Source organism: Pleurodeles waltl, chromosome 4_1 (assembly GCF_031143425.1).
Source record: "Pleurodeles waltl isolate 20211129_DDA chromosome 4_1, aPleWal1.hap1.20221129, whole genome shotgun sequence".
NCBI classification, from domain to species: Eukaryota; Metazoa; Chordata; class Amphibia; order Caudata; family Salamandridae; genus Pleurodeles; species Pleurodeles waltl.
Window position 1 is genome coordinate 326,441,342 of NC_090442.1, and position 24,220 is coordinate 326,465,561.

At 42.6% G+C, this 24,220-nt stretch overlaps 1 protein-coding gene across 2 annotated transcripts in view; it reads right to left on the reverse strand.

Annotated features, from left to right (window-relative positions):
- Nucleotides 1-16,738: 16,738 nt before the first annotated feature.
- Nucleotides 16,739-24,220, reverse strand: part of ANO2 (anoctamin 2) — a 1,564,866-nt gene continuing 1,557,384 nt past the window's right edge. For both annotated transcript variants that reach the window (XM_069228438.1, XM_069228439.1), the window contains 2 exons: nt 22,996-23,101; nt 16,739-20,939 (listed from right to left, as the gene is read on the reverse strand). In XM_069228438.1, the coding sequence (XP_069084539.1) occupies nt 20,658-20,939; nt 22,996-23,101 (388 nt within the window). In that variant the 3' untranslated portion in view covers nt 16,739-20,657. The remainder of the gene's footprint in view (nt 20,940-22,995; nt 23,102-24,220) is intronic.

Below are 24,220 nucleotides of genomic sequence, written 5' to 3' on the forward strand. Positions count from 1 at the left end.
GATTCAGAATGTAGCATCTGCTATTAAACATGTATTCATCTCAAAAGCTTGTTACTCAAAGGAGGATTCACCTTAAAAAATGAAATATAAGAGGCGTTTGGCAAAAAAGGGAACAGTTTGTTTAATAAAACAGAGCCACAGAAGAGCATTAAAGAGTTGTGGTCTGAGGTCTGTCTCAAGGCACATTGGTTCTGAGTGTCCTTACATACATTTCTTGAAGCGAATTAAACAATTCTATGCATTCTTTGGAGAAAGGAATCTTACCATCTGATGAAGTGCACAGGTGGGTCTCAACCTTGCGTGAACATAATGTGGGCCAGTCGGTAACATATCCAGATGTCCAGCATAGGGAGCGTGTGATCACTTCATGTTGTGTTCTGATTGGCTGAGTGTTCCTAACTTTATGTGGTGCCTAAATTTTATGGTGTTTAGGGAATGGGCACACCTAAAGTCAAATGTGTTTTATTGGGTTGCAATATCCTAGGACCATTGCGGTGTCACTACCTATCAGGGATCGATCTGGGTTTTTCCTATTTGCGTGTTTGTCTATGGACTGCATGCACGCCACCTGTGATCTGTCAATCAGTTGCTTCATTCCTACGCACCAGGGCATGCCTGACCATGTATTTCTGACTTGGGGTTGATGAGAAGGTCACATTGGGAGGATTGAACAACAGTGATGCAAAATCGTTGTTACACGTAAACATATCATGGCGTACACCGTTTTAATCAATATTAAAAATCCCCCTCTAGCTTAATTCTCAACTACATTGTATTATTTGAAGTTTGGCGTGTCTCTGTTGTGTCAGTTACCATTTCTCTAGTTACTTGCATTCTCCCTAATTTGAGGACTGCGTTTTCAAAGCAGGAAACACCCACTTGTTGGAAACAACACAAAAACAGCACAAGAATGAGGATCGGCAGCATTGACATGCACAGTCTGGTGCCCCACCGGGGAGCCTGGAAAACCAATAAAATACCCAAACCTGCTCAGGAGCACCTCCCTCCTAATTCATGTTGGCTTGTAGACGATGCAGTGCTTCAATGCCAAAAGTTAGTTTCCAATTCTTCAGGTCGTTACTGGGGATAAATGTACAGAAGGATGCCTCGATCTCACCCCACCCTCTATCATGGTCATCAAGCCCAACACATGCCGATGTTGCATCACCATGAGGCAAATGGCTCTTAATTCTTTCTTGATAACATTTAGGCCAACCTCAGTATCATTCATAATTGTTAGCATCTCCCACCTTGTTATTTGCAATCAGCAGGTGTTTGCTTTTGTCTGTAGGATGGAGAAAGGTATAGACCCTCCTGTGTTTACATAGTGTAAATTCTGTCAGAATGTCCTTGTACTGAGCCCAGCCAAAATAATCAGCAGTTCTTTTTTCTCAAGCCTCACGCAACAGAGTTGTTTTTTTCTGTAGCGAATGTTGGTACAACTCAGACAGGTCTTCTTCAGGGATGACCAGGGTTGTGGTGTATATGGTCATGAGGGAACAGAGACCCCGCCATCCGGGGACGAGCTGAATGTAGGCAAATTCTCATACTGCCAATAGAAATCCATCAGTATTGAAGTGCCCCATTGCATGTCTGGTATGTGCAGTATTGCTTCACAATTATTATTCATGCCGAGTGGGATTGTCCCTTCGGCTCTGAATCACAAGGAATACAGTGTAAGTTTCCATACAGTTATGTGCTGCCCCTTCCCTTCTAACTACGCCTACCTATATATCTCAACATCCAAGATATCCTGACATGGGGTGTCTATGCTGGTATTCAATCCTCCCCTATGAGACTCATTTTCCCTTGTATCATTGAGGTAGATGGTCCCACACAGGAACGTCATGTCTGTGGTCCATTTGTTGTTAAAGAAAACTGTCCCAGACATGCTAAGGGCCTCCCTGGGGCCCACAGAAGGAGGTGGGAGTGGACACATTTGCACACTCAGGGGGTCATTTTGACCCCGGCGGGCGGCGGTCGCCGCCCGCCTGGAGGGAACCGCCATATGGCCGCTCCGCGGTCGAAAGACCGCGGAGGCCATTCTGGCTTTCCCGCTGGGCTGGCGGGCGACCGCCAGAAGGCCGCCCGCCAGCCCAGCGGGAAACCCCTCCCCACGAGGAAGCCGGCTCCGAATGAGCCGGCGGAGTGGGCATGTGCGACGGGTGCAGTTTGCACCCGTCGCGTATTTCAGTGTCTGCTAGGCAGACACTGAAATACACAGTGGGGCCCTCTTACGGGGGCCCCTGCCGTGCCCATGCCATTGGCATGGGCACGGCAGGGGCCCCCAAGGGCCCCGCGGCACCCCCTACCGCCATCCTGTTCCTGGTGGGCGAACCGCCAGGAACAGGATGGCGGTAGGGGGTGTCAGAATCCCCCATGGCGGCGCAGCAAGCTGCGCCGCCATGGGGGATTCCAAGGGCAGCGGTAAACCGGCGGGAGACCGCCGGTTTACCCTTTCTGGCCGCGGCAGAACTGCCGCGGTCAGAATGCCCTTTGGAGCACCGCCGGTCTGTCGGCGGTGCTCCCGTGGCCGGTGACCCTGGCGGTCACCGGCCGCCAGGGTCTGAATCAGGCCCTCAGTGTCTTCTCCTACAGTGCCTTGCCTGTGCATCCTGTATAGCTCTGTTTGAATATTGTTAGGCTCAGTGTAAAGGTACAGTGCAGTGGGATTGGTTTCATATTGAACGATGTTTACTGCCACCTTATTGGGTTCCACACTACTAGGTTGCAACTTGGCCCTACATAGGGACATATGAATGAGGCATTTTGCTTTCTCAGGTGCTGCCTCCTGAGATAAATAAAGCTAATGTGCCCTATGGCATGTGGTATCGGTGAACAGACGTAGCCCAATCTGGCTGATGTCTGGGTGCCCACCACGGTCATGTGGTGATACCATGTGTTGTGTAAGAATGTGCTGTGTAGGGCATGGGGAATACTAGCATTAGGTTCAGTTTAATTGTAAGTGATGTGGGCAAGACCTCTACTCAAGCTTTGTAGAAATGTTGAGGTAGGCTCCATGTGACTAGGCAGATTCCTGGATATTGATGGATGCCGCCATACTCACAGCAAACAGAGTATACAATGGTGCAAAAATACATAACTTTTGGAACTTTCCAGGTCTCGGGATGGCTTCCTGGGGAAACATCTGCAGTCTTCTGGTGATCAAGGGTGTCTCCGCTCTGGGAAGGTGCTGTGGTAACGGGGGTGACTTTGCTTTTGGAGTTTGTAGAGGGATGTCTGTACAAAAACAGTCCAAAACAGTCCATGGTCTTTGTCTCGCACACTTTGGTCTTGTTAAGGTTCTTGAAGTTGCTGCTGAAGAGGTGACAGGTTGTTTTAAAGGCAATGCACTGGTGGCTAGGTTGCAGACCTGTTGGATACGAACTGTAGGTTGTAGCTTAGCTTTGGAAACACATACATCATTATTTAGTCTCTGGAGATTCCTGTGCCTTTTTATGTATGTTCTGTACACTTATTTTTAAGGTGGTTCCAGTTGGGGTAACTATTTTTAGAGAACAGTGAGTGTTTTAGTTATGGATTGCCTGAGTTTTATTTTGCAGGCTATTTGTTTTTTTCCTCCCACCATGACACAGGAGAGTGTTTCTATGGGGTGATCTTCATGGGATTCTTTCTTTTTCCTAACTATTTTACCTAATGTGTGTGTGTGCTTTAACGATGTGGATGGAACCTTTTGTTCTTTATGTGCACGGAGTGATGAGAAAGGATGGGTGTGTGTCACAATTTGGAGTTTGCTGGTGATTGCAACATCCTCTGGGGACGTGTATGCCCCTTTAGGCCCTGCATGTGGGATGCAATTAGGTTCTCCCTAATAAAGTCAGTGTGTCTTGGCTATGCCCTGGTTCTGGAAACTATGTTTGCGGCTACTTTTTAGTGGGTTGTTGGGCGCCTTCTTAGTTCTTCATGTAATGCTGTTTTTATTGTGGTCAGAGAGGTGCTCAGTGGCCATCATGTGATTTTGATGCTGCAATGACTGGGATCGGGCTAGACGGGGCTGTGATGGTCATTTACAGAATCCCTTTCCCTAGCAGCTCCCCTCTCTCCCTTAGATCCAAGATGTTTTGGGTCTGCTGCCCCATGTGGGACCTGAGACCCCTACCCAGCAACAAGCTAATCTTACTGTTTTTCGAAGCACATGACCCATTGAGCAGTCTTTGGACATTTCAAAGCCTTCTGGGGAGAGGAGGAGCAGAGCATTTCCTTACGATGGGAGTCAGGTGCGCGACCAGGGTTTGCCCAAAATAGGTAATGGACCGGGATGACTGATTGCTCTAGTGAATTTCCCTATTGACTTTGGTGCCACGTTGTTACTTCATAATCTATTGGAGAGGTGCATGAAATTTTGAGTTTTTTTGGGGAATATCATTAGCCCAACTGCGCAGGGAAACCTGTCGCCCGGCAATGGAACATCGCTTGTTTTTGGAATCAAAAGGTGGGCCTCCACTAGCTGGAGCCCTGTGGTTGAAGAAAGGGGTCCTTTTGACTTGGTGCCTTGGGTGACGGGACCTGAGTGCCTGTTTTTATGCAGAGGTCGGGGACCATCCCACCCTCTCATCAGACTACTTCCCCCCTCGGGCGTGGACAGCTAATCCTGCCTTGGGGACCAACAGTAGAGTGGGGCCTAGGCCCTTGCATGCACCCAAATGGTGGACTCTAGCGTTGATTCCAAGGCAACAGAGTTTATAGTGACCCTAAGTTTCTCAAAATGCGACTAAGGCTTGAGTTTTTATCCTGATGTCACTAGTCTTTATTTTTTAAATGAGTTTTGAAGGGGGTATGATGTGAATGTAAACTTATTGGGGGTTTTCGACTGCCTGCGTATTTGGATTTTGCTATTGTATAAAGGCACTGCCCTCCCAGACAGTCACCTCTCCATTCTGTGGTTGTGGCCCCAGTCTTTGGTGGGGAAGGTTCCCTGTCTGCTGTTGCTGTTGCCATGTGTTTGGCCAACCATCTGGTCCCTGCTGCAGTTGTATGGTGGCTTCCTGATTTCCCTGTGGTTGAATGCAGAAGGCCGTTGGGTTACCTGGGCTTGGTTTTGAGGCTGTTGCAAAAGGTTGCAACCAGGGGGCCTGTGTCGGTCCATAGCTGCCCTTTCTCTTGTCCCCATAATTTCCTCATTCTGTCTAGAAAGGCAGTCATTGTTTTTCCAAGCTTCATGCTCTCCACCATCAATCCTTCCAAATCCCGGCAGACAGGGTACATTTCCCTTAGGGCCATCCATATCTGGTGTCTGAATGAACTGAATGTGGCACCATCATGCTCGGTGTTAGTCAGCATGACTGCTGGGTTGTGGGCTCAGAAAAACACTGTGTTAGTTTACTCTCCGAGGAGGCTGAGGAGCAGATTCTTGACATCGACTATTGCTAAGTTTATTCCCTCAGAGTTTTTCTCAAAGCATGAGATCCATTTTCCTGCTCCATCTATCGAAGGGGCAGTTTGGCCCTGAGCCCTTTTTGTCCATCTGCACCCATGAAACATAGATGGTCCATGATGTGCCATTCTGTAACAACAGGCATATTTTGGCTTGGAGCAGTTCTGCTGGTTTTTCCTCCACGTAGTGCTCCCACCTTCTCAGGCATTCCTGAATATAGGGGAACTTCAATTTGACTTCTCCCCCGCAATGCCAGATGTAGTCTTCCATGATGGCCATGTCCTTTGGTCCCCTTCTGATTCTACTTCAGACTCCTCTTTGCGTGAAACCTGTGGCCTAGCTCTGCTTTTCTTCGGGGAAGGGTGCCCTTTTCTGTTCTCCCTTTGCGCTTCCCAGGCAAGAGCTCTCTCTCTCCTCATTCCGCAACTTTCTTCTTACTCCCACTTGTGCTGCCTCCTTCATGTGGTGCTGTGCACAGTTCTCCTTTGTGGGAATGTGCCCTCAAGCTCACTTTCTGTTGTCTCTTCTGTTGCCTGGGCACACCTTGGTGGAGTGTACCCTGTGGCTTTCCCTTGATGTCAGACCCTTGAAGGCTTGGAGCTTTTCCATCCCCTTACTGGTGGTGTCACTGTCCAGGACCACTATGTATGTATGTATGTATGTATGTATTGCGTATTTATAAAGCGCATTCCAACCCGTGGGCATCGAAGCGCTGACTGAGGTGGGGCAGAATCCATGTACCAAGGGACTCCCCAGTTATTGCGGGAAGAGCCACGTTTTAACCAATCTCCTAAATCTTAAATGGTTATGTTCTTGCCTAAAATTCAACGGGAGTGAATTCCAGATCTTGGCGGCCGCAATGGTAAACGCTTTATCTCCCCATTTCGCCTTCTTAGTACGGAAGGTTTGAATTTGATAGGCAGAAGCAGATCGCAGCGGCCTATTAGGCCTATAAAATTGTAGCTTGGAGGTCAAAGCGTTGGGCCCAATCCCATGGACAGCTTTATGAGTGATGCAGAGTGCCTTGAAAGAAAGGCGCTGGGCTACCGGAAGCCAATGAAGGCTTCTGAGGGAGCTCTTAGCAGAGGCCCCACGAGGTAACTTCAATACAAGCCTAGCCACGGTGTTCTGCATCACCTGTAGCTTGTTGAGGGATGCTTTATCCAGGTTAAGCAGCAGCGCATTTCCATAGTCCAGTCGAGAAATGACTACAGCCAGAGTAGCGGCAATTTTACAGGAGGGTGGAATAAAAGGGAAAACTTTCTTTAATTTCTTCAGCATCCACATACAGGACTTAACTATCAGATTAACCTGCGGTTTAAATGACAGTTGGTCATCAAACAGTAACCCTAAGTTTTTCGAGGTGGATCCTGGCTCTGGGAGGGTGCCGCATTCTTTCGGCCACTACATGGAAGACCAGAGATCCCTTTTCACCCCGAAACACAGGATTTCCGTTTTTTCACAATTGAGTTTTAGCCAATTGGCTCTCATCCAATTGTTTACTGCTATCATGCAAGCATTAAAGCGGATAGCCACTTTCTCTAAATCATTATCGATAGGGATGATGATCTGAGTGTCATCAGCATACAAGGTGGGAATGAAGCCGAAAGTACGAATTAATTCTGCCAGCGGTGCCACGTACACATTAAACAGCGTAGGGCTGAGTGACGAGCCCTGAGGGACCCCACACGGCAGCAGATAAGCTGGGGATCTGAAATCACCACTACTAACCGTAGCCCACCTGTCGGACAGAAAGGATTCAATCAGTTTGAGAGCTTGATCTCTTACACCAGCCTGGTGCAGACGATCTAATAGAATATGAGGGGCGATGGTATCAAATGCTGCAGACAAATCTAGCAAAACCAAAAAGACCCCTTGGCCCTCATCAACCAATCTGCGAATGGTGTCGGAAGATGCAATGAGAGCCGATTCCGTGCTATGCAATTTCCGAAAACCATGTTGCGCACTGTCTAAGCCCTTAGTGGCTGACAGGAAATCAACTAATCCTTTATTGAGATGTTTTTCTAACATTTTAGCCGCAAAGGGAAGAAGGGCTATAGGGCGTAGATTAGTCAAATCGTCAGGTTTGCCAGTTTCCTTCTTTTTTAAAGGAAGGATCGTAGTTTCTTTCCATGCCTTGGGGTACACACTTGTTATAAGAACTTCCTGAAAAATAGGGGTCAACATAGGTACCACTAAGTCGGGTACAAGTCGCAGGATAGCAGGAGGACAACGATCCGTAGGGGAGCCAGATTTGCATTCAAGTAAAAGCTTGTGCATGTCCTCTTTAGATGGCAATTTAAACCTAGATAATAAATGAGGCTCATCCAGCGACCCATGGGGTGTCAATCCCTGGCATGGGGGCACAATTGACCGTAAAGATAGGTTAACATATTCATCGTCCGACTCAAAACTAGAGTAGATGTTATGAATTTTACGTTCGAAAAAATTGGCCACTTTGTTGCAAAAGTCTTGGGAATTTTCACCTTTAGAAGTATCTAGGGGGGTGGTGAGGGCAGTGATAGTTTTAAATAGTTCCTTAGAGGAATTGGCCGCCTCACTAATTTTAAGTGTGAAATAATCCGATTTAGCTATCAAACAAGCTTCTTTGTAAATTTTTAGAGCTGATTTAAGTTTCGCTCTCTCCTCATCCCGAGGGTTAAGTTTCCAGCAGCGCTCTTTCTGCCGGTATTTTCTTTGTAATATTTTAAGCTCTTTAGAGAACCAAGGTTGATTAAGTTTTATGAACCTCCCAGTCACCTGAAAGCGCTTTACCAGATGATTGGGAGTATATGCTCCTGATGCTGCTGGGGTTCGAATGACTGCACATGATGGATGGGGGTCGAGCTTGTGGGAACACTTGTAGTGACCTGGGATGGGGCTTGAATCATCCCGGTCTGCTGGTCTGGTTATCCCCCCCACCTGCCTTGGATCTAGTGGCTTGCTGCCCAGCAGAGGCCCTCCAGGACCCATAACTGGTGGATTGGTGTAACCTTGTGCAAGAAAGGCTGGGATGGTAGGCATCAGAGAGAGCACATCCGTGCCTACGTATGGTGGGGGAGGTGCAGAAACCTTGCTTGTGGGTCCTGGGAGGTGCAGGTCGTAGTTACCTCAAATATGGCCCATAGTTTTAGCAGTGCCTCTAGCTTAGCCTTCTTTCGCCCTACAAATTTGGTCTGCATGTATGTCCTCATGTGTTCTATTATGTTGGTATCGAAGGTTCCCCAATCTGGCCAGGGAATGCATGTGCCTTAGCATGTGCGTGCCATTCATGGCAAAATGTATGCAGCTTTTTGCCTGCGCGGGGAATCTAGTTTGCATGTGGCTTAACAGCGACTCTATGATGATTAGTTGGAACCTCTTTTAAGTGACTGGTATAGTTCTAAATTTCTTCAGTTTAAAAAAATCCTAAAATCTACTCTGATCCTGGGGAAATATGTACACAGGATTATGCCGACAATAACTATTAGCTACGAGCTCAATTTTCGACAGAGATGCATCAAACAGACTTAACAACATGAAGGGTCACGACCTGAAAGAAAGTGAAATTAATAATTCAAAACATTTTTTTTGGCAGTGGAATAGCAGATATGGAATAACGGTTTGCGAGAAAAGGATATTGGCTTCTTCCTGTGCACATTAAATCACTGAACGAGACATAGCATTTCAACTTGAAATATAGTTGCAATAGTTTATCAGCACCACAACATCGATAATGCATCAATTGAAAACCACAATGGAAGAAAAAAAGAGAAGAGAGAAAAAAGTGACAGAATAAAATTATGACTTTGTCCAAAAAAAAAAAAACCTTAGCTCGCTTCTAGTGCATGTTTCCCCCCTGGATCAAGCGCAAGCTACACCTAATCTCCAAGATCCAATTCTTCCCCTACTATCTGAATTGTAATCTGTTTCACTCGCAGAGACTTAGAGTAACATCTGTGTCATGCCCAGCAGTGCAAGCAAACAACATCTCTCACTCCTTTCAGACACCACCAGTGTTTAAGAGACAGGAAGTACTGAGAAAACCCTTTTAGACTGAAAAATAAGATTGAGGTGTTGGCCATATATCACACCCAGGGCCTATGTGTACCATCTGTGTCACCCCCAGTGGTCCAAGCAGTTAGGCCCTGCTCCTTTTTCAAATTCCCTCCATTAGGAACGATAGATTACGTGCTTCTATCAAATATGTCCTATTGGTTCTGTCTTTGGAAGATGTAGTTTCATAAAAGAAGGCAGATGTTTACAAAATCAAAGTGTTTGGCCATGTTCAACCATTATGCAGCATGTAAACAGACAGCTGGAAATCAGAAAACCACCAGGGATTAAGAGCTGTAGAGGATGCAGCTAAGTGGCGGAGCCCATGGCAAGCACAGCTACTTAAAATCACCGGGGACTATAAATAGTACACGAAGATGCAGGCTTAGATGTGTTCAGTGTTATAATTTACAATGAATGTCTTTTATCCTCAAACTCTAAATGACACAGAAGAAGGAAACACAAACAGTGAGGCATAAAAATGTGAAAGAGTGGCGAGATCACTGAAACAACACACATTATAGAGGAAAGTCATGGACATTGGCAGAAGAAGACACTGACAGGTACAAAATCAAGGCCAGATTTATACTTTTTCACACAAAACTGGGCTAACGCAGTTTTGCGTGAAAAAGTATACCACCGCACACCATTCCAAGATGCCGGTGATGGCAGCTGGCAGTGAGGCACGGCTAGCGTCATGAAAAAGGACGCTAGCTGGGTGGGGGGGCTTAGGGGGAACAGGAGGTTGTGTGTCAAAGGATGACACTTGTCTGGTTAGAGGCACAAGGAAGGATGGGATAGTACTACCCAGATGCTAAAACAGACTCAGAAAGTCAGAGGTGATGTCCCACAGTTCAAGAATGAATGTAGTGGAGATGGTGAGGCCAGAAGTATAGAATGGAGGGAGGTGAAGACGCAAGAGAGGTTAAAGGTGTCAGATATGAGAAAGAATGGATAAGGAAGAGGGAGGGTATTGAGTATATTGGAGAGGAAGAGAGCAGCATACTAATCAGCTTTTGTGAAATTCTTTGAGAGAAAAGTTCAGGTCTGAACCAGGCGACCTAAACAAGGCTAGGTGATAGAGGCAATATAAACAACAATGATGCTCATTTTATGGTTTGCATGTGTATCACAGAAAGCATTTACCTTGAATGTAGGCACCAGTAACCCTCTCAGGGAGTGACTGGAAGCTTACAGGATTGAATATTCTATCCCCATACCAGAGTAACATATTGGTTTCCCCAAGTTTGTAGCATTTAGTTGTAGTGGTGGGTGATGCAGGGCAGAAATTTAAAACTCAATCTACAATATTGCTTCAATGATTATCAGCATAAATGTAAGGGAAGATTTGGGCAGGGTTAACTGGAACTAAGATGGCAGCCCAATGTGACAGAGTTGATGAGGTTTAGGTCCCTCCTTATAGTCAGGTCTAATGTGTTGTAGGCAGCAAAACTGAAGTGTTTTGGTGAAGGGAAAGTAGATTGAACAGTTTGAGCTACTTTGTTATGTGTGACTATGTTTGTGGAGTGTAGGGGAAGACAGTGTGGTATACCCAAACTCCCCAGGGAGAAATTAGTCAGAGGTTTGGATTTTGTGTAACCTTTTGGCATAGGCTGATTTGGTCCTTTCAGGTATCTGGACTGAATGGTGAGAAGGGACCCCAAAAATACTCCTCTCTCCCAAATCTGTTGACAATCTTATCATAGGAGGCTTGGTGATCAGCTCATGTATTTAGATATAGGTAGAAGTAGTTCTGATTTATTTCATAACAAAAATAATCATGTTTCTTTAAACCCAAAATAATTAAACTTGCTCCTGTAGATGTTCGACATTTTTGCTCACAGTGTGTGCTTTAAAGAACAGGGCACATGCATTAAAGAGCAGATCTATAGACTGGTGCAAGTGGTGTGTTGGTGGGGAATGATTTGGCAAAAGAAGTTGTGCTCTTAAACATTGGCTCCATTTCACTTTTATAACAGAGTTATTAGCAAATGTGTTTGTTAACTTAAAACAGCTGGTAGAGGATAGCTCCAGGAAGGGCCATGAAGATAGCTCTATTGTAAACATTAAATAGCACACCATATTTTACTTGCATAACTTTAAAACAGAAAAGAGCATTTGCCCCAGGCACACACTTCTCCCTTAGTCTGAGGCAGAGCATGGACTGTCACTTGTGGGATCTTTTGTTTTACAGGACAAAAAACCTAAAAAGTGCTTACAGCCCACCCATTAATTATAATTGGTTGGCTTCATCATCACTCTTGTTTTCTTGTTTCTCAAAGGTCAGTATGTGCCAGTTTTACTTTCTTTTACGTGTGTTTTTCCTTATGATGAAGCAAACACTGATTAATTTCTTCATAAGTATTCTTCCACCACTCACTTTGGATTTGGGTACATTTTCTTTCTTCTGGCTCCAACCATCATCTCTGCTTCCTTGTTGTCGTTGTTTGCACCCACCTGCCTCCCATTGTCACTCACAGTGAGATTTAGGTGCAATAGACTGCAATACATTGGACTGATGTTATAGAGACAGACCCTTTAAAACTACTAAGTTGCACCACAGAAGCGCGAATGATGGTTGTGAAGTACATTTCCACTTCCGAATTCCATGAACAAGCAATAAAAATTGGGCACAACATCTGCCAAGCTTTTTGGAAAAAGCAGTTAATTTTGGTTTGCCCATCTCCCCTCTCTCTTCCCTTGTTTCTCAGTACCCTCCTCCTGTTTCCTCTCTGTTGAGATGGAAAAGTCCCTTGAATCATAATGGACATGTACTCCTGCCCTGAGTGCCCCAGCTGGACACTTCGTAATGGTTTTTGGTCCTAAGCGAACACTGATCATGTGCATGTGTCATGACCGAGGCCTGTCTCATGGACAGTGGTCTGCTTAAATATGGAGGGACACCCAAAGTACTACCCTCAAGTCTTAGAAGGCTACTGCCTTCACTTGGTTTAAGTAGCAGGAGTGTGGTTGTGGCAGGATATTGTGTTTTTTAATTATCAGTCAAGTGATTTTTTTTTTTTTTACCTGTGTCATGGCAGTGCCACCTCTGGTCTCACATTGGTAAATTTCGGCTGCTGTGTGCTTAACTCGCCCTTGACCTGCATTCAATTGTGTGCTTGTGTGAAAGTACAGTGCATCAGAAAATAATGAGAGTGGTTGTGTTTGTGTGCTGGGATACATGTGAAAAGACACCGCAGGCTGTGACCCGTGGAAAGTGAGAGCAAATACGTTGACTCGCTCATTTGGGAGCATCAGAGACATTACCCTGGATTCCAGGAGAGATTTACTGTATTGAAGAAATGCTGAGTATGGTGGGTGTGGCTTTCCGGCATCTGGACACATATTTTTTTCAAAGGCTGACAAGAACAGAATAGTTCAGTCGTAGTTTGAGGAACCTTTTCAACTAACACTGCCACTCTGCAAAAATGGGTAAGATTGACAATCGGGCCAGCAGGCCTCAAGAACTTGCTTTGATTGACATGCTCCAGGCCAGGGTCTCTGGGATCTTTGCAACAGAGCCCCCGTAGAGCTTCTGAGACTTGAGCTCCTTAGCTGATCATAGCTTGGATATCCTCACATGTGAATGGAGAATGGCTATCAGCCATGAGCCGGGAAGAAGGACTGGAGAGCTGACCTGCATAACACTAGTGAGATTGCAAGAAATCTATGTATATTATTTGCTATGTGTTGTATTGTACTTTTTGATAGTAGATGTATTCTGCTTTTTACATAAAAGCAAGGGTTTGAGTGGACAATCTTTTATTGGGGTTGCTGGATATATTTTGAGTTATGAGCCTGTTCCCACCTTACACCTACATCTGCCCCAGAAGCTTCGGACTGCTCAGTTATCATTACCACTGAGAGTCAAGTGCTGAAAGGGTGGTCAGAGTCCATAACAGTCTGGGCCCTGTAACAACAGGAGTAAATGTCATCAACCACCATGGTTGGGCTTATTAACTCCTTCTTGCCCCGTGGCCCCGTGAAAGGGGTTCTGACATCTCCCACTCTGGTTGTTCACTACAGTTGCAGGGGCCGTTTCCATAACTTCTAATAACGAATTTCAACCCATTAAAATGATCCAGAAAGAATGTGACTTCCACGGCTGCAAATCAGCATGGAGTCAAAATTACCAGTGCAAAGCTAGATATAGGATTTAAAGTTTGTCTTTATTGAACATGCTTTTAGTTAATATTCAAATTGTTATATTTATATAAACATATTAAATAACTATAATTATATTCTGTACATATGCTCAAACAAAATGATTAATTGCATTCTATAGTTGTGTGTGTGTGTGAGTGTGTCTTAATAGAAACACACGTGCACACACATAAGGGAGAGTAAGCGACTAAGAGGAATATAGGAATTCAACTTCTGGTACAATTAAAAACAAAAGGAGCATGGTGAATAAATATATTTTGAGAAAATAGTTATTAGACTGATTATGGGACAGTCTGTGTAGTTTCATGCACAGTGCTTTTTTATGATTAACATTTTTACACCATATGTTGTTCAACTTATCAGCATATATTTGTCTCCCTTGTGATTTGGTGTTAGTTGAAAAGGTTCCTCAAACTAGGACTTAACTATTCTGTTCTTGTCAGCCTTTGAAATATGTGAATTTGTGCTCCTTAGTACAGATCTTACTCACTACAGCAGGTCACACACCCAGGGGAAAAAACACCACATCCCCTGACCGATGCAAGATAATTTTGCTTTGTCGATGTGTCTGTTAGCCATGTTGCACAGCTGCGTGGTTGCTGTACAGCATGGTTGAAAGTACAAAAAAACAAACAACAGTAAAAAACGCTATGATGCAGCCAATGTTGACCTATGGGCTTTTGCCAATGCTAGGTTTTCCATTTTTCAAAAGTGTTTGCAAGGTGCGAGAGTTCAAGGAGATAACGGTGGATAAAATAATTATGCACTTAGCCAGTTTGTGAGTTAAAGTTCACATATTTTGCTGTTCACATATTTTGCTGTATACCACCTCAGATTTAATTTGCGGACTGTAACAATCATTGGCAACGCCAATAGGTTTGGCTTCAATATGCTACCCACACACATGCGCAAATCAACACACATTAATTGTGTGATCTCAATATGTAACCTTCTGCAGGACACCATAGGTTTATAAATAAAACAGGCATAAAAGGCACAGAAAGAGAGATACTGCACAGAGATTAGGCATGAATATTGGATGCACATTTGTTCATGCATGTATCTGTGATCCTTAACACATCAAAGAAAGACATTCTGGCTTTGTCAATTCTTGTTTTTCTTTCTCAGTGAGAAACGGTCTTTCTAAGTGCACTTACAAGACGGGTCTGCACACTTGGATCTCATGCTTGCTGGGCCAAAGGACTCAAGTTGTACCTCATTCATTTATCTTCAGTGCCAGTAATATTTCCAAAGAGGCACATGTAGGAGTAAATAACTTGACTGCAGACCATGGGATTTCCCTCATGTTCACAACTATAGTACAACTGTAAGTGGATTCACCCCGACAAGCTTCACATAAACTTTAGGTTCTGAGGATGTTTTCACATTATATAGAGATCTTGACACGTACATAGGACGAAACCACTCTGATGTTGCTTGCGCTGCTGTTCAAGGGGGACCTGCCTGACAGATCGGGCTGGACTGCTCCTACTGAAGCAGGACCAGAGCTATTTTGCATATCTCGTCTTTGTTTAAAGTGGAATAGTGGGAGACAAAAAATGAACTAGAATGCATGGCTGAGACTTTTGCAAGCATTTCATCCATCACCTCTGAGTTTTCTTCTTCCATATATGTGTAAGAGTTTATTTTTCTCCCCTTCTATTCTATGAACCATTTTGGTTAGACTCTTACTATGGATACGGCAGTGTTTGGACAGATGTCCTTTTGCACTGCCAAGAGATTTCTGTACTCACAAAGTATTAGATCGTGTAATTCTTTCTGAAAATCAATTCAAGAGTTGTACATTTAAAAAGAAGAAGGGAATTATAAAGCAGACCTCCTTCCACCTGCGTGTTTCTGTCCTAGCTTTTCTTTTTTTACATGCTCATGTTCATCACTGATTTCATACCTAGAAATGCATCAATTGATTTCAAAGGAAACACCTAAGGTAAGAGTGTGCAAAGTTAAAAAAATTATTTTTGCAACCCTTGGCTATGCCTGTTCAAACCTTTGGTAAGTTTGTTAAGTATTTCATTTTGCCTCATGCTCCATGAAATCATAAAATGTTATGTAATTTAACTCACACACTAACTATTCATTAAAAATCTTATCTTCTATGTCATTGTGCACAAAAAACGTCTTCGAAATGCAAACTTGCAAAGATAAACTCAGCATAAATTTTCCACCTCTTCTTGGTTTGTTTAGCGTGGAAATCAGCTCTTGGTAGAGAACACTTTCAAGTATCCGTCGAAAAACACGGAAAATATTGTAAATGCTCAAAATGTCGTCACACAATGCATGCCCTTCTCAAATGTAAGTTTGCATTAAAATAAAAAAAAGTTGTCTATGTAACATTTTATTGTTAGATATACTCAAGGTTTTCTTGTCATGTCCAATTTAAAGAAAAAAATATACACATTAGAAAAGTGTGTGTTAAAATGGATTTCTCTCACATGATAACAATGAGCTCAATATTATATCAGTAGGAGGAGCATAATTTAACATATTCCTAATTCGGATACATGAATTATTTTCTCAGCAACAGATTGGAGTATCTACGTTTGACAGAATAAAATTATTTCCTTCAATGTTATTTTGTTGTTATTTTTGCAAAGTCGGTCCACCCACATAACATCTCTGGATTTTTTGCTTTTGACTACCTTGTTTTGGCCTTTTAAAGTGAGTAAGTTTCACTACCTGAGTCACACTCACAGTAAATTCATGTTAAAGGATTGTGAGTGCTGACCACCAGTGTCCACCTTTTAAGATAACGTCCTCCCTGCTCGGATAGAGAAAGAGGCTGTGGTCTGACTACATTTGTACAGAGTCATGTGCTCACATGTGCTGGCTGCATGTGTAAAACTGCTGTCTTGCACAGCCAGATATTTGTGCACAGGTAGCCTGATGCAGAAGGGTCTCTTCAAGGACTGGTACTGATATGGGGTAAGCGTTAAGAGTGAGTGGGTATTCAAAGTGTAGCTTTGTAGCGCTTAAACTATGTTACACACTGTAGATGGAATTTGCACTAAAGTACAGTTTTGCCCCGCTTATGCCCACAGGATCCAGGAAGGTATTAGTGAATTGCAATTGGAGGGGCATCGACAAAGTTCATGTAGGAATTAATCATCCAGATGTGTTGCTCCAATAGGATCTTTTATTCTCTTCAGTATAACAGACAACAGCCAACATGTTTTATTCACCACCTTTGAACATCATCAGGGCATCAATATTTTTGTTTGCACAGAACGTTGAAAATTCCCATTACACCGCCTGCATGTTCTCAACCACATATATTCTCTTGTATTTTTCCTTCGGTCAAAGTATATTAATTCTAGTTCGAATCAAATAATAGCTATAATAAGCCACTCTGCAGCACTGCTTCCATTTCCAAACACTTAGGCAAACGCCATGATAAGTGTAGGAAGGTATTAATGTAGGGGTAAACCTGCACCACGAGTGGAAAAAATCATACATATACATCTTACAAAACTTTAAGAATTGTTAAGCCTCCTGACTCAGATCATAATCAGATTCCAGGACCCTGTGACGTCGACTGGGCCACGTTAAATACTCTGCTCCCCAGCTGACGCATCGAAGGCCTCCTCATACAATAAAGCCATTAATAGTGCTTGACCCAGTCCCTGGGAAAGGGAGGGTGGGGAAGTAATTTGCATTTGATAATTCGCTTGTCACACTGAGCTCAGGCGCTCAGAAACAAAAGAAAAAAAGTCAGACCTCTGGAATCAATCAGAGGAGGAGTTTGACTGGCAGCTGCATGAGCTAGGTACAAAGCTGAGGCCCTCAACAGACAACTTGAAGTTGCTATATTGGATTGTCCCAGAATGATGTACAGAAGGTTTGGGACAGTGGTGGAGTGATGACTGGCACCCTTGGATTGGCCAGGAGTGCCTGTCTACTAGAATGTTGCACATCCTCCCTTAAAACACCTGCACAAAGGAGAGAGGGAGATGAAAAGGCATTAGATCTGGGAACAACTATGGTGAAAGAATGCCCAGGTGGAGGAAGAAGCCACATGATGCTATGTCATGATGAAGTTTGGGACTCCAGATGAACAGCACCAGGACCCTAGTCAGAGCTAGTTCCAGCTGCCATAAAAAACACACATTTACAGGCCAGGAGGCCTAATGAAAATGCTGCTGTTGGCTAGGGCTAGCCACCAGAAGCAGAACCATCAACATCGGTTTTGTGCGGTCAGAGATATCTTCATTTAATTATATTAATATTATATTACTTATATTATTATTTTGCATGAAGTATTGGTGGAGGGTACTGTGGTTTTAGGGTTCAGGACCCACTGTGACCCACTGTGGGTGTAATGTGATACGCGGATGTCACCAAAGGTACTTCTATCCACTTGATTGCACATATTTGTAATTTAATGCATAGTATTTAGTGCGGAGTGCGTAATAAACATATTTTTCCTTTATAAATTGAAAAAGTAATGACTGGACCATAATTTATTGAGTGCTGTTGTTGCATATCAGCAAGCTGGGGTCACTGGGCCACACCATGTCCCCTGATTAGGCTTTGGACTGTTCTGCTTGCCTACCTTAAGAGAGTCTGGTGCTGCAAAAGGGGAACTAGGTTCCCAGTAAATAGACTTGCGGACTTATTTTTTGCGAAGTGCACACGTCATTTGCAAGCAATAACCCATTTATTTTTAGAGTTATATCACTAAAATAGTATTCAACTAATATTAACTGGTAATAAAATCCTTTAGGTGGATTGAAATTGCCCTCCTGCATTGGTGGCAACATCCTCCTCCTCTGAATCCGAGATGTAGCACTTGAAGCAGGAGATGAAAGCTGCACCTAAGGACATCGCCTGCGCAATTATCCATTGGTCCCCAACCAGGGTTAATTAGGGCTGTATACAATGATAAATTCGGATGCTGTTTGTACTTCACTTGATGAAAAGCATGAGAAAGTTCAGTTAATAGGTGAAATTCCATTCTTTTTTAACCTGTGGTTGGAGGATGTAATACAGCGTCTTTCCGCATATGCTTATTATGGATTAACAAAATGAAGGAATGTAAGCAAAGTGTCCTGCAAGCAGGAGTTCCTCATACTGGGTATTAAGCTGTTTTGAAGCGCACTGTGGGGGTCAGTCGATGTAATTAAGTTGATAGCATTGAAATAAATACATTTGCCATGCCCTAAAAGCGCTTCTTAAAAGAAACTGTGCTTTATGGTTTATTATTTTCTGCCCTTGGAGAAGGGGATCCTTCCCAATTCCTCTCCACGGGTGAAAAAAAGTGGTTGAATCCCTTCGTTTTGGTTTCCAGACAATAACAACAACCATCTCTGCTCTGGGATTTACAGAAATGAGAGACAGCCTGTTAACGGACATTGGCTATGAATCAAAAGGAGCAGGCAGCATTAAAAGTATAAGGGTTTGCTGAACATTTTTACATAAATTATGTACATTATCTTATTAGTAGGAAATATTGATACATACAGCAGAAATGATTAACAGAATGCAAACCAGATATATGAGGAAAGGAAAGAACTAAATATTAAACTTTGAAAGGATCAGCCTACATGTAAAACATTTTCACTTATCGTAGATATACACATTTACCTGATACAATAGACTACATGGCAGGTCTGAAGCTACTAATATTGACTCGAAAGTTTGATTACAGTGATCTGAATTTTGGAATTTGGATAACAGGAGAAAATCAATAAGGCAGATCAGGATGCGCGAACAAAACAACCTTTTCAATGGCTGAATGAACATTGCTACTGGAAAATCAGATTGGTTGAAGAGTCTGTAGAAGTGGTGAAAAATGTTGTAAATAAGTTTACAAATAGATGGTCTGCATATTACATCAAAAGAAGAGAGTAAGATTTGCTTTCCTCTGTTAGTCCAATTTGTAGTGTTTATGCAATAGTTCTACTAATACTTTATGGAATGATGTCATGCAGCCCTATATACAAATTGGAGAAATAGACACTATGCAAGGAAATAGGATAAAAATGAGATGGATCACAATTAGCTTACTAAGAGGGTTCATCTAAATATTGGTGCAAAATTAGCAATGCTCATTTTCAAAATGTACTTTACCGCCTCTTTAATTACAGTGACCAATGACCATACGGAGCACACACGATCTTGAAAGAAATAAAATGTACTTTCATCTTTTATAAGACATTTTCGTTCACCCTTGTAAATTAGAAAGGTCAGTTACAGTTTGCTAGTGTATATTTGATACATTCTGTTCAGAGTTGTTTCACATTCAAAATATTTTTTGAGATGACGCAACACATCAACTACAGATAATATAAAATCACCCCTGAGTTTTATTTTGCTAAATATACATTCACAACAATTCAATGGAGCACCCAAGTCGAAATCATATTATGATAACACATTTTTGAGTGATCAGGTTATGTTTTGTTCTTCTTGCTGTGATGAGCTCTGTTGCTTCAATAATAGAAAGATTTTTTATTTTTTTTTACAAAGATTGTTTTACTTTTATTCATAACAGAAAAATATGTTTTAGGTGCATTTAAGTAAAAGCCTAACCAGTTACTGAATGAGTTGCTTCGTAGTTTTCAAAAATAGTTCAGCTTGATAACGTCTTACTTTAAAGCACAGTAGCAGGGTTTATGTAATGTGCAATGTATAGGAACCTCTGACCATTCCAGTGATATATTTTCGCTCAGGATCTGCAGCGAGCGTGGCTAGTTCTATATAACTTTACCTCTTTCAGATACATACGCTTGTGGTCTTGCTATGCCTCTCGACGTATTACCCATGTTCCTGCTAAGCATGCAAGGTTATGATCTGCAGAAGAAAGTGCAAAGTTTTCCTTATTCTTCACCTGTGCAATCTGTGGTTTGCACTGGATCAGACTGAAAATAATATATAGCTCAGTTAAAATGTTTAGGAGAACCATACCACCTCATCTCCAGAGAAACAGTCTTCCTTCAAGCACTCTTAAGCAATTAATTGCCCATCTTCCCCCTTGCTCTCTCGAGACTCAAGCAGATTTTAAGAATTTCATCTTTCTGCAGTCATGCAACAGTGTCTTGGGGGTTCACACTTCTGTATGGTGAGAACTAAAGGAGGTGAAGCTACCCCGCTGACTGCGATTGAATTGGCAGAAGCTCGCCGCTCTGCTTCTACGGCCCTTATTCTCCACTTTGCCATTTTGATTGTCACGCATTATAAATTTCTCTATCAGCTGAAGTTTTTCGTGCTCTTCTTTCAAGAAAATGTTGACAAGTAGGGTTTTTTCCCGTTTGATTTGTTCGCTTATATCTTTCGGAATGTCAGGAATCAGCCAATCAACTACCAAGCTGAGGAACAACACCAGGTTCTGCAAAGACAGAAGTAATAAAGAGAGCTTATTTTCTGGGATTCATTGCAAAGATGGTCAACAAGAACAAAAACAATATGGTTTACACACAGTGGCGGCTGTCGCAATTGAAAAGTAGTGGGGGGGTGGAAGAGACTGGAGGGAGCGCACAGGGTAAAACTTACCTGGTGCTGCCGGTCTCCTCGCACTCTTCTTCCTAGTCCAGCAGCTCCCTCTGCAATCCCCCCACTGCTCTCATGCTATTACCGAGCATGAGAGCAGCATGCGAATTAGCCTGAATGGGCTGGTTTACTGCTCAGTCAGGCACAGGGAGTCTGAGCTGTTTCTCCAAACGAGCTGTCAAATACAGCTGGGTTGGAGAAACCTAAGTGTGCATGTCAGTTTGGCTGGCTTAAGACGGCTGGCTAAACAGACATAAGCTCTTAAGTGTACTCCATTACCCCCATTCCACCTCCCCCAACTATTGCCCAGCCACCCTCTGCACATACTGGCTCAGAGCCAGCAGCTGATAAATAAAATGATAATTAAATATCCTTTTATTTTTCAGCTGCTGGCCCTTTGTCTTATGTCCTGACAAGGTACTAGCACCACTGCAGGAGGTCAGACTCTTGTCTGTGGCGGCAGCGACTCAGGAGAGCCCACCAAAACAGTACAGGACTTGGTAACTTGGTGGACACCCTTTAAGGGTGTCACCTGGGCATCTGCTTTTTAATCCTAAACGTGGGCATCATCTTCAGGGTTAAAAAGCACAGTGTTTGATACCAAACACGACAGGATTCGCTGGGCTATTGCAGAGCTGGACATCTGAACAGTGGTCAGATGCCAGCCCATGTTATCCAATGCACCACCAGTTACTCGGGCCAGCATTGCAGTTTAAATGCCAGCAAAGGGGCATATGTACTCCTGCACATATGCCTTCACTCATGAAACAGGGTGCCCTGCCCCCTGGGCTACAGGGGGACTACCTTAGGGGTGACTGACCTGGCCATAAGCAGTAACAGGGATCTTCAGGACCCCTTTTAAGGGACACTCTCCTGTGAAATCCTTCCCTATGTGTTATGTAAGTGGTATGACATCACTTTTGGCCCAATTAATCTGTTATACAGGAAAGTGAGTTGGAAAAGTAAGACACAATTGGCATACAGATCTTAAACCCCTTGTTTAATATCCTACCCCCTGCAAATGCATGGAACGTGGAATTTGCTGAAACTTAGCCACTTCAGCTAATTTCTTTCCACATTTCAATAAATGCTATCACATACTGTCAATATTAAAATCAAACTAGAGCACCCTTTTTCATTGGACTCTCAGCTATTATTACACAGTCACTTTTATGGACTCTGTAACATTTTAGGTTATTTATAACCATTGTGTCTGGATAAAGGAAAATTACCCACAAGACAAACCTTAATGAGTTGCATTTGTGTATATGGTTTATGCGAAGATGTACTGTTTTTAAGTGTAACCTTTATAAACAAGGGTATTTGGCTATAGCACAAGGAGTTTATTGTCATTTGAGAGGATCTACACAGTGAATTCTCTTATAAGGAAGACTGTAATTTGACGCCTTCACTGGTGAAATAGACGCACGTATATAAATGTGTGCACATTTGTACATATATGCTTTATTGGACATAACATATATGTATATATGTATGTAATTGGCAGTTTTTGGTTTATGTATGTGCATTTTCAAATTTAGTTAAATTCTTATGATATCTCAATCCAATCTATGCTGTTGTTTTATAACTCATAATTTATCATATGCAGACCATGCATTTTAACAATCACATTACTAAAATCAGCCTACTAGTTCTAATAAATATTCATCAGATAGTCACCTTCAAAAAGGGATCAGGTACAATATGCAGAAACAAGAATCTAAATGCATATAATATTCCTGGTGCGTAGCTTGAGACACTGATATCAGTATACTGTTGTGTGCAAGCGTACAGATTTTGAGTAGAGTAATAATGTAATTGAATTTTACCTGCCCCTCCATAAGCATCAAATAATAAACATTCATTTTAAATTTAACACAATATAGAATGCTTACCTGAAAAAGAATAACAAAGGCCAAACGAACAGCTAGGACTGACCAGTACTGCTTTGAGAAGTCATATTGGTTTGCTGACCAAGGGGGTTCTCTGTAATCCTTGTACCTATCCAAAACAGTTTCCAAAACATTAAATAGCTATCCAGAAACTACCGTGACACACCTTTTCAAGAAGCAATGGACTGTGAATGATGATCGTTATTGTTTTTCTTAGAACAACAAATGACTACTGACAATGTGCTATTGCTTGACTAAGTTCTGTTTGTTATATAAATCTAAATGGCATCCAGACAGCTAGTAATGAGATATTTAGTCAGGAAGCAGCTGACTGTGGGTGTGAATGCAAGGAGTGGTTGGAGTTGTTAACAGAACAGACATTGTGATTTAGTATCTGGTTGCATTTAAGACTATTGTTGATAAAAATATAGACTGACATAAATATTTTGACCTAAATTAAATTGTAAGAAATATCAGTCTATTGGGTGTAGATTTTCTATTGTTTACTGCATTTGGGTGATATTTGTGTAAACTCTATTTAGGGAACAATAATTTTGAAGAGGACATTTAGACAAAATATTCTGTGACCATACCCTGGTGTCTTGTAGCCACTGACCTTAAGAAAGTGAAAGTTGCCTAAGAGAGTTAAAGTCCAGGCAGTGTAACAGGAAAGGACTTTTTTTTGGAAAGTGAGCAAATATTGTCAGAGGATGCAGATTTCTATATGGGAAGCCACCGAAGGTCTTCAGGTTCAGCAGCACTGGAAGGCCTTTAAGAACTTTGGAGTATCTTTTGATTTTGATCTAGTGCTAGCAAAGACCTTTTCATTTGTATATGATCTCAGAGTAGGGAACAATCACGAGTCTTGTTAGTCTAGCCATTTCCATAAAGGTATTAAAAAAAGAAATATTTTCTCGAATTGCAAACTGTGCTCTCTCATTGCCTTAAACATTTCTTTGCAACACGTTAATATAAAAACATTCATAGGAGTATAAGGTGGCATCAAAAGGGACGGGGGACAACTAGAGGAATTTGTTTTCAATGTCAATGCTTAATAAATTGTCATAGTGTTGGTTTAGGTTGAATCCATTAACAAGAGCCAAACCTGTCAGATATGGACATAAAGGACTTCTCAGTTTGTTATTTAGTTCTGTGACATCTCAAAACTGCTTTGAGAAATACAGAGCCTTGTTAGACCTGTCAGCCTTAGGGTGGTCTTCCCCCAAGC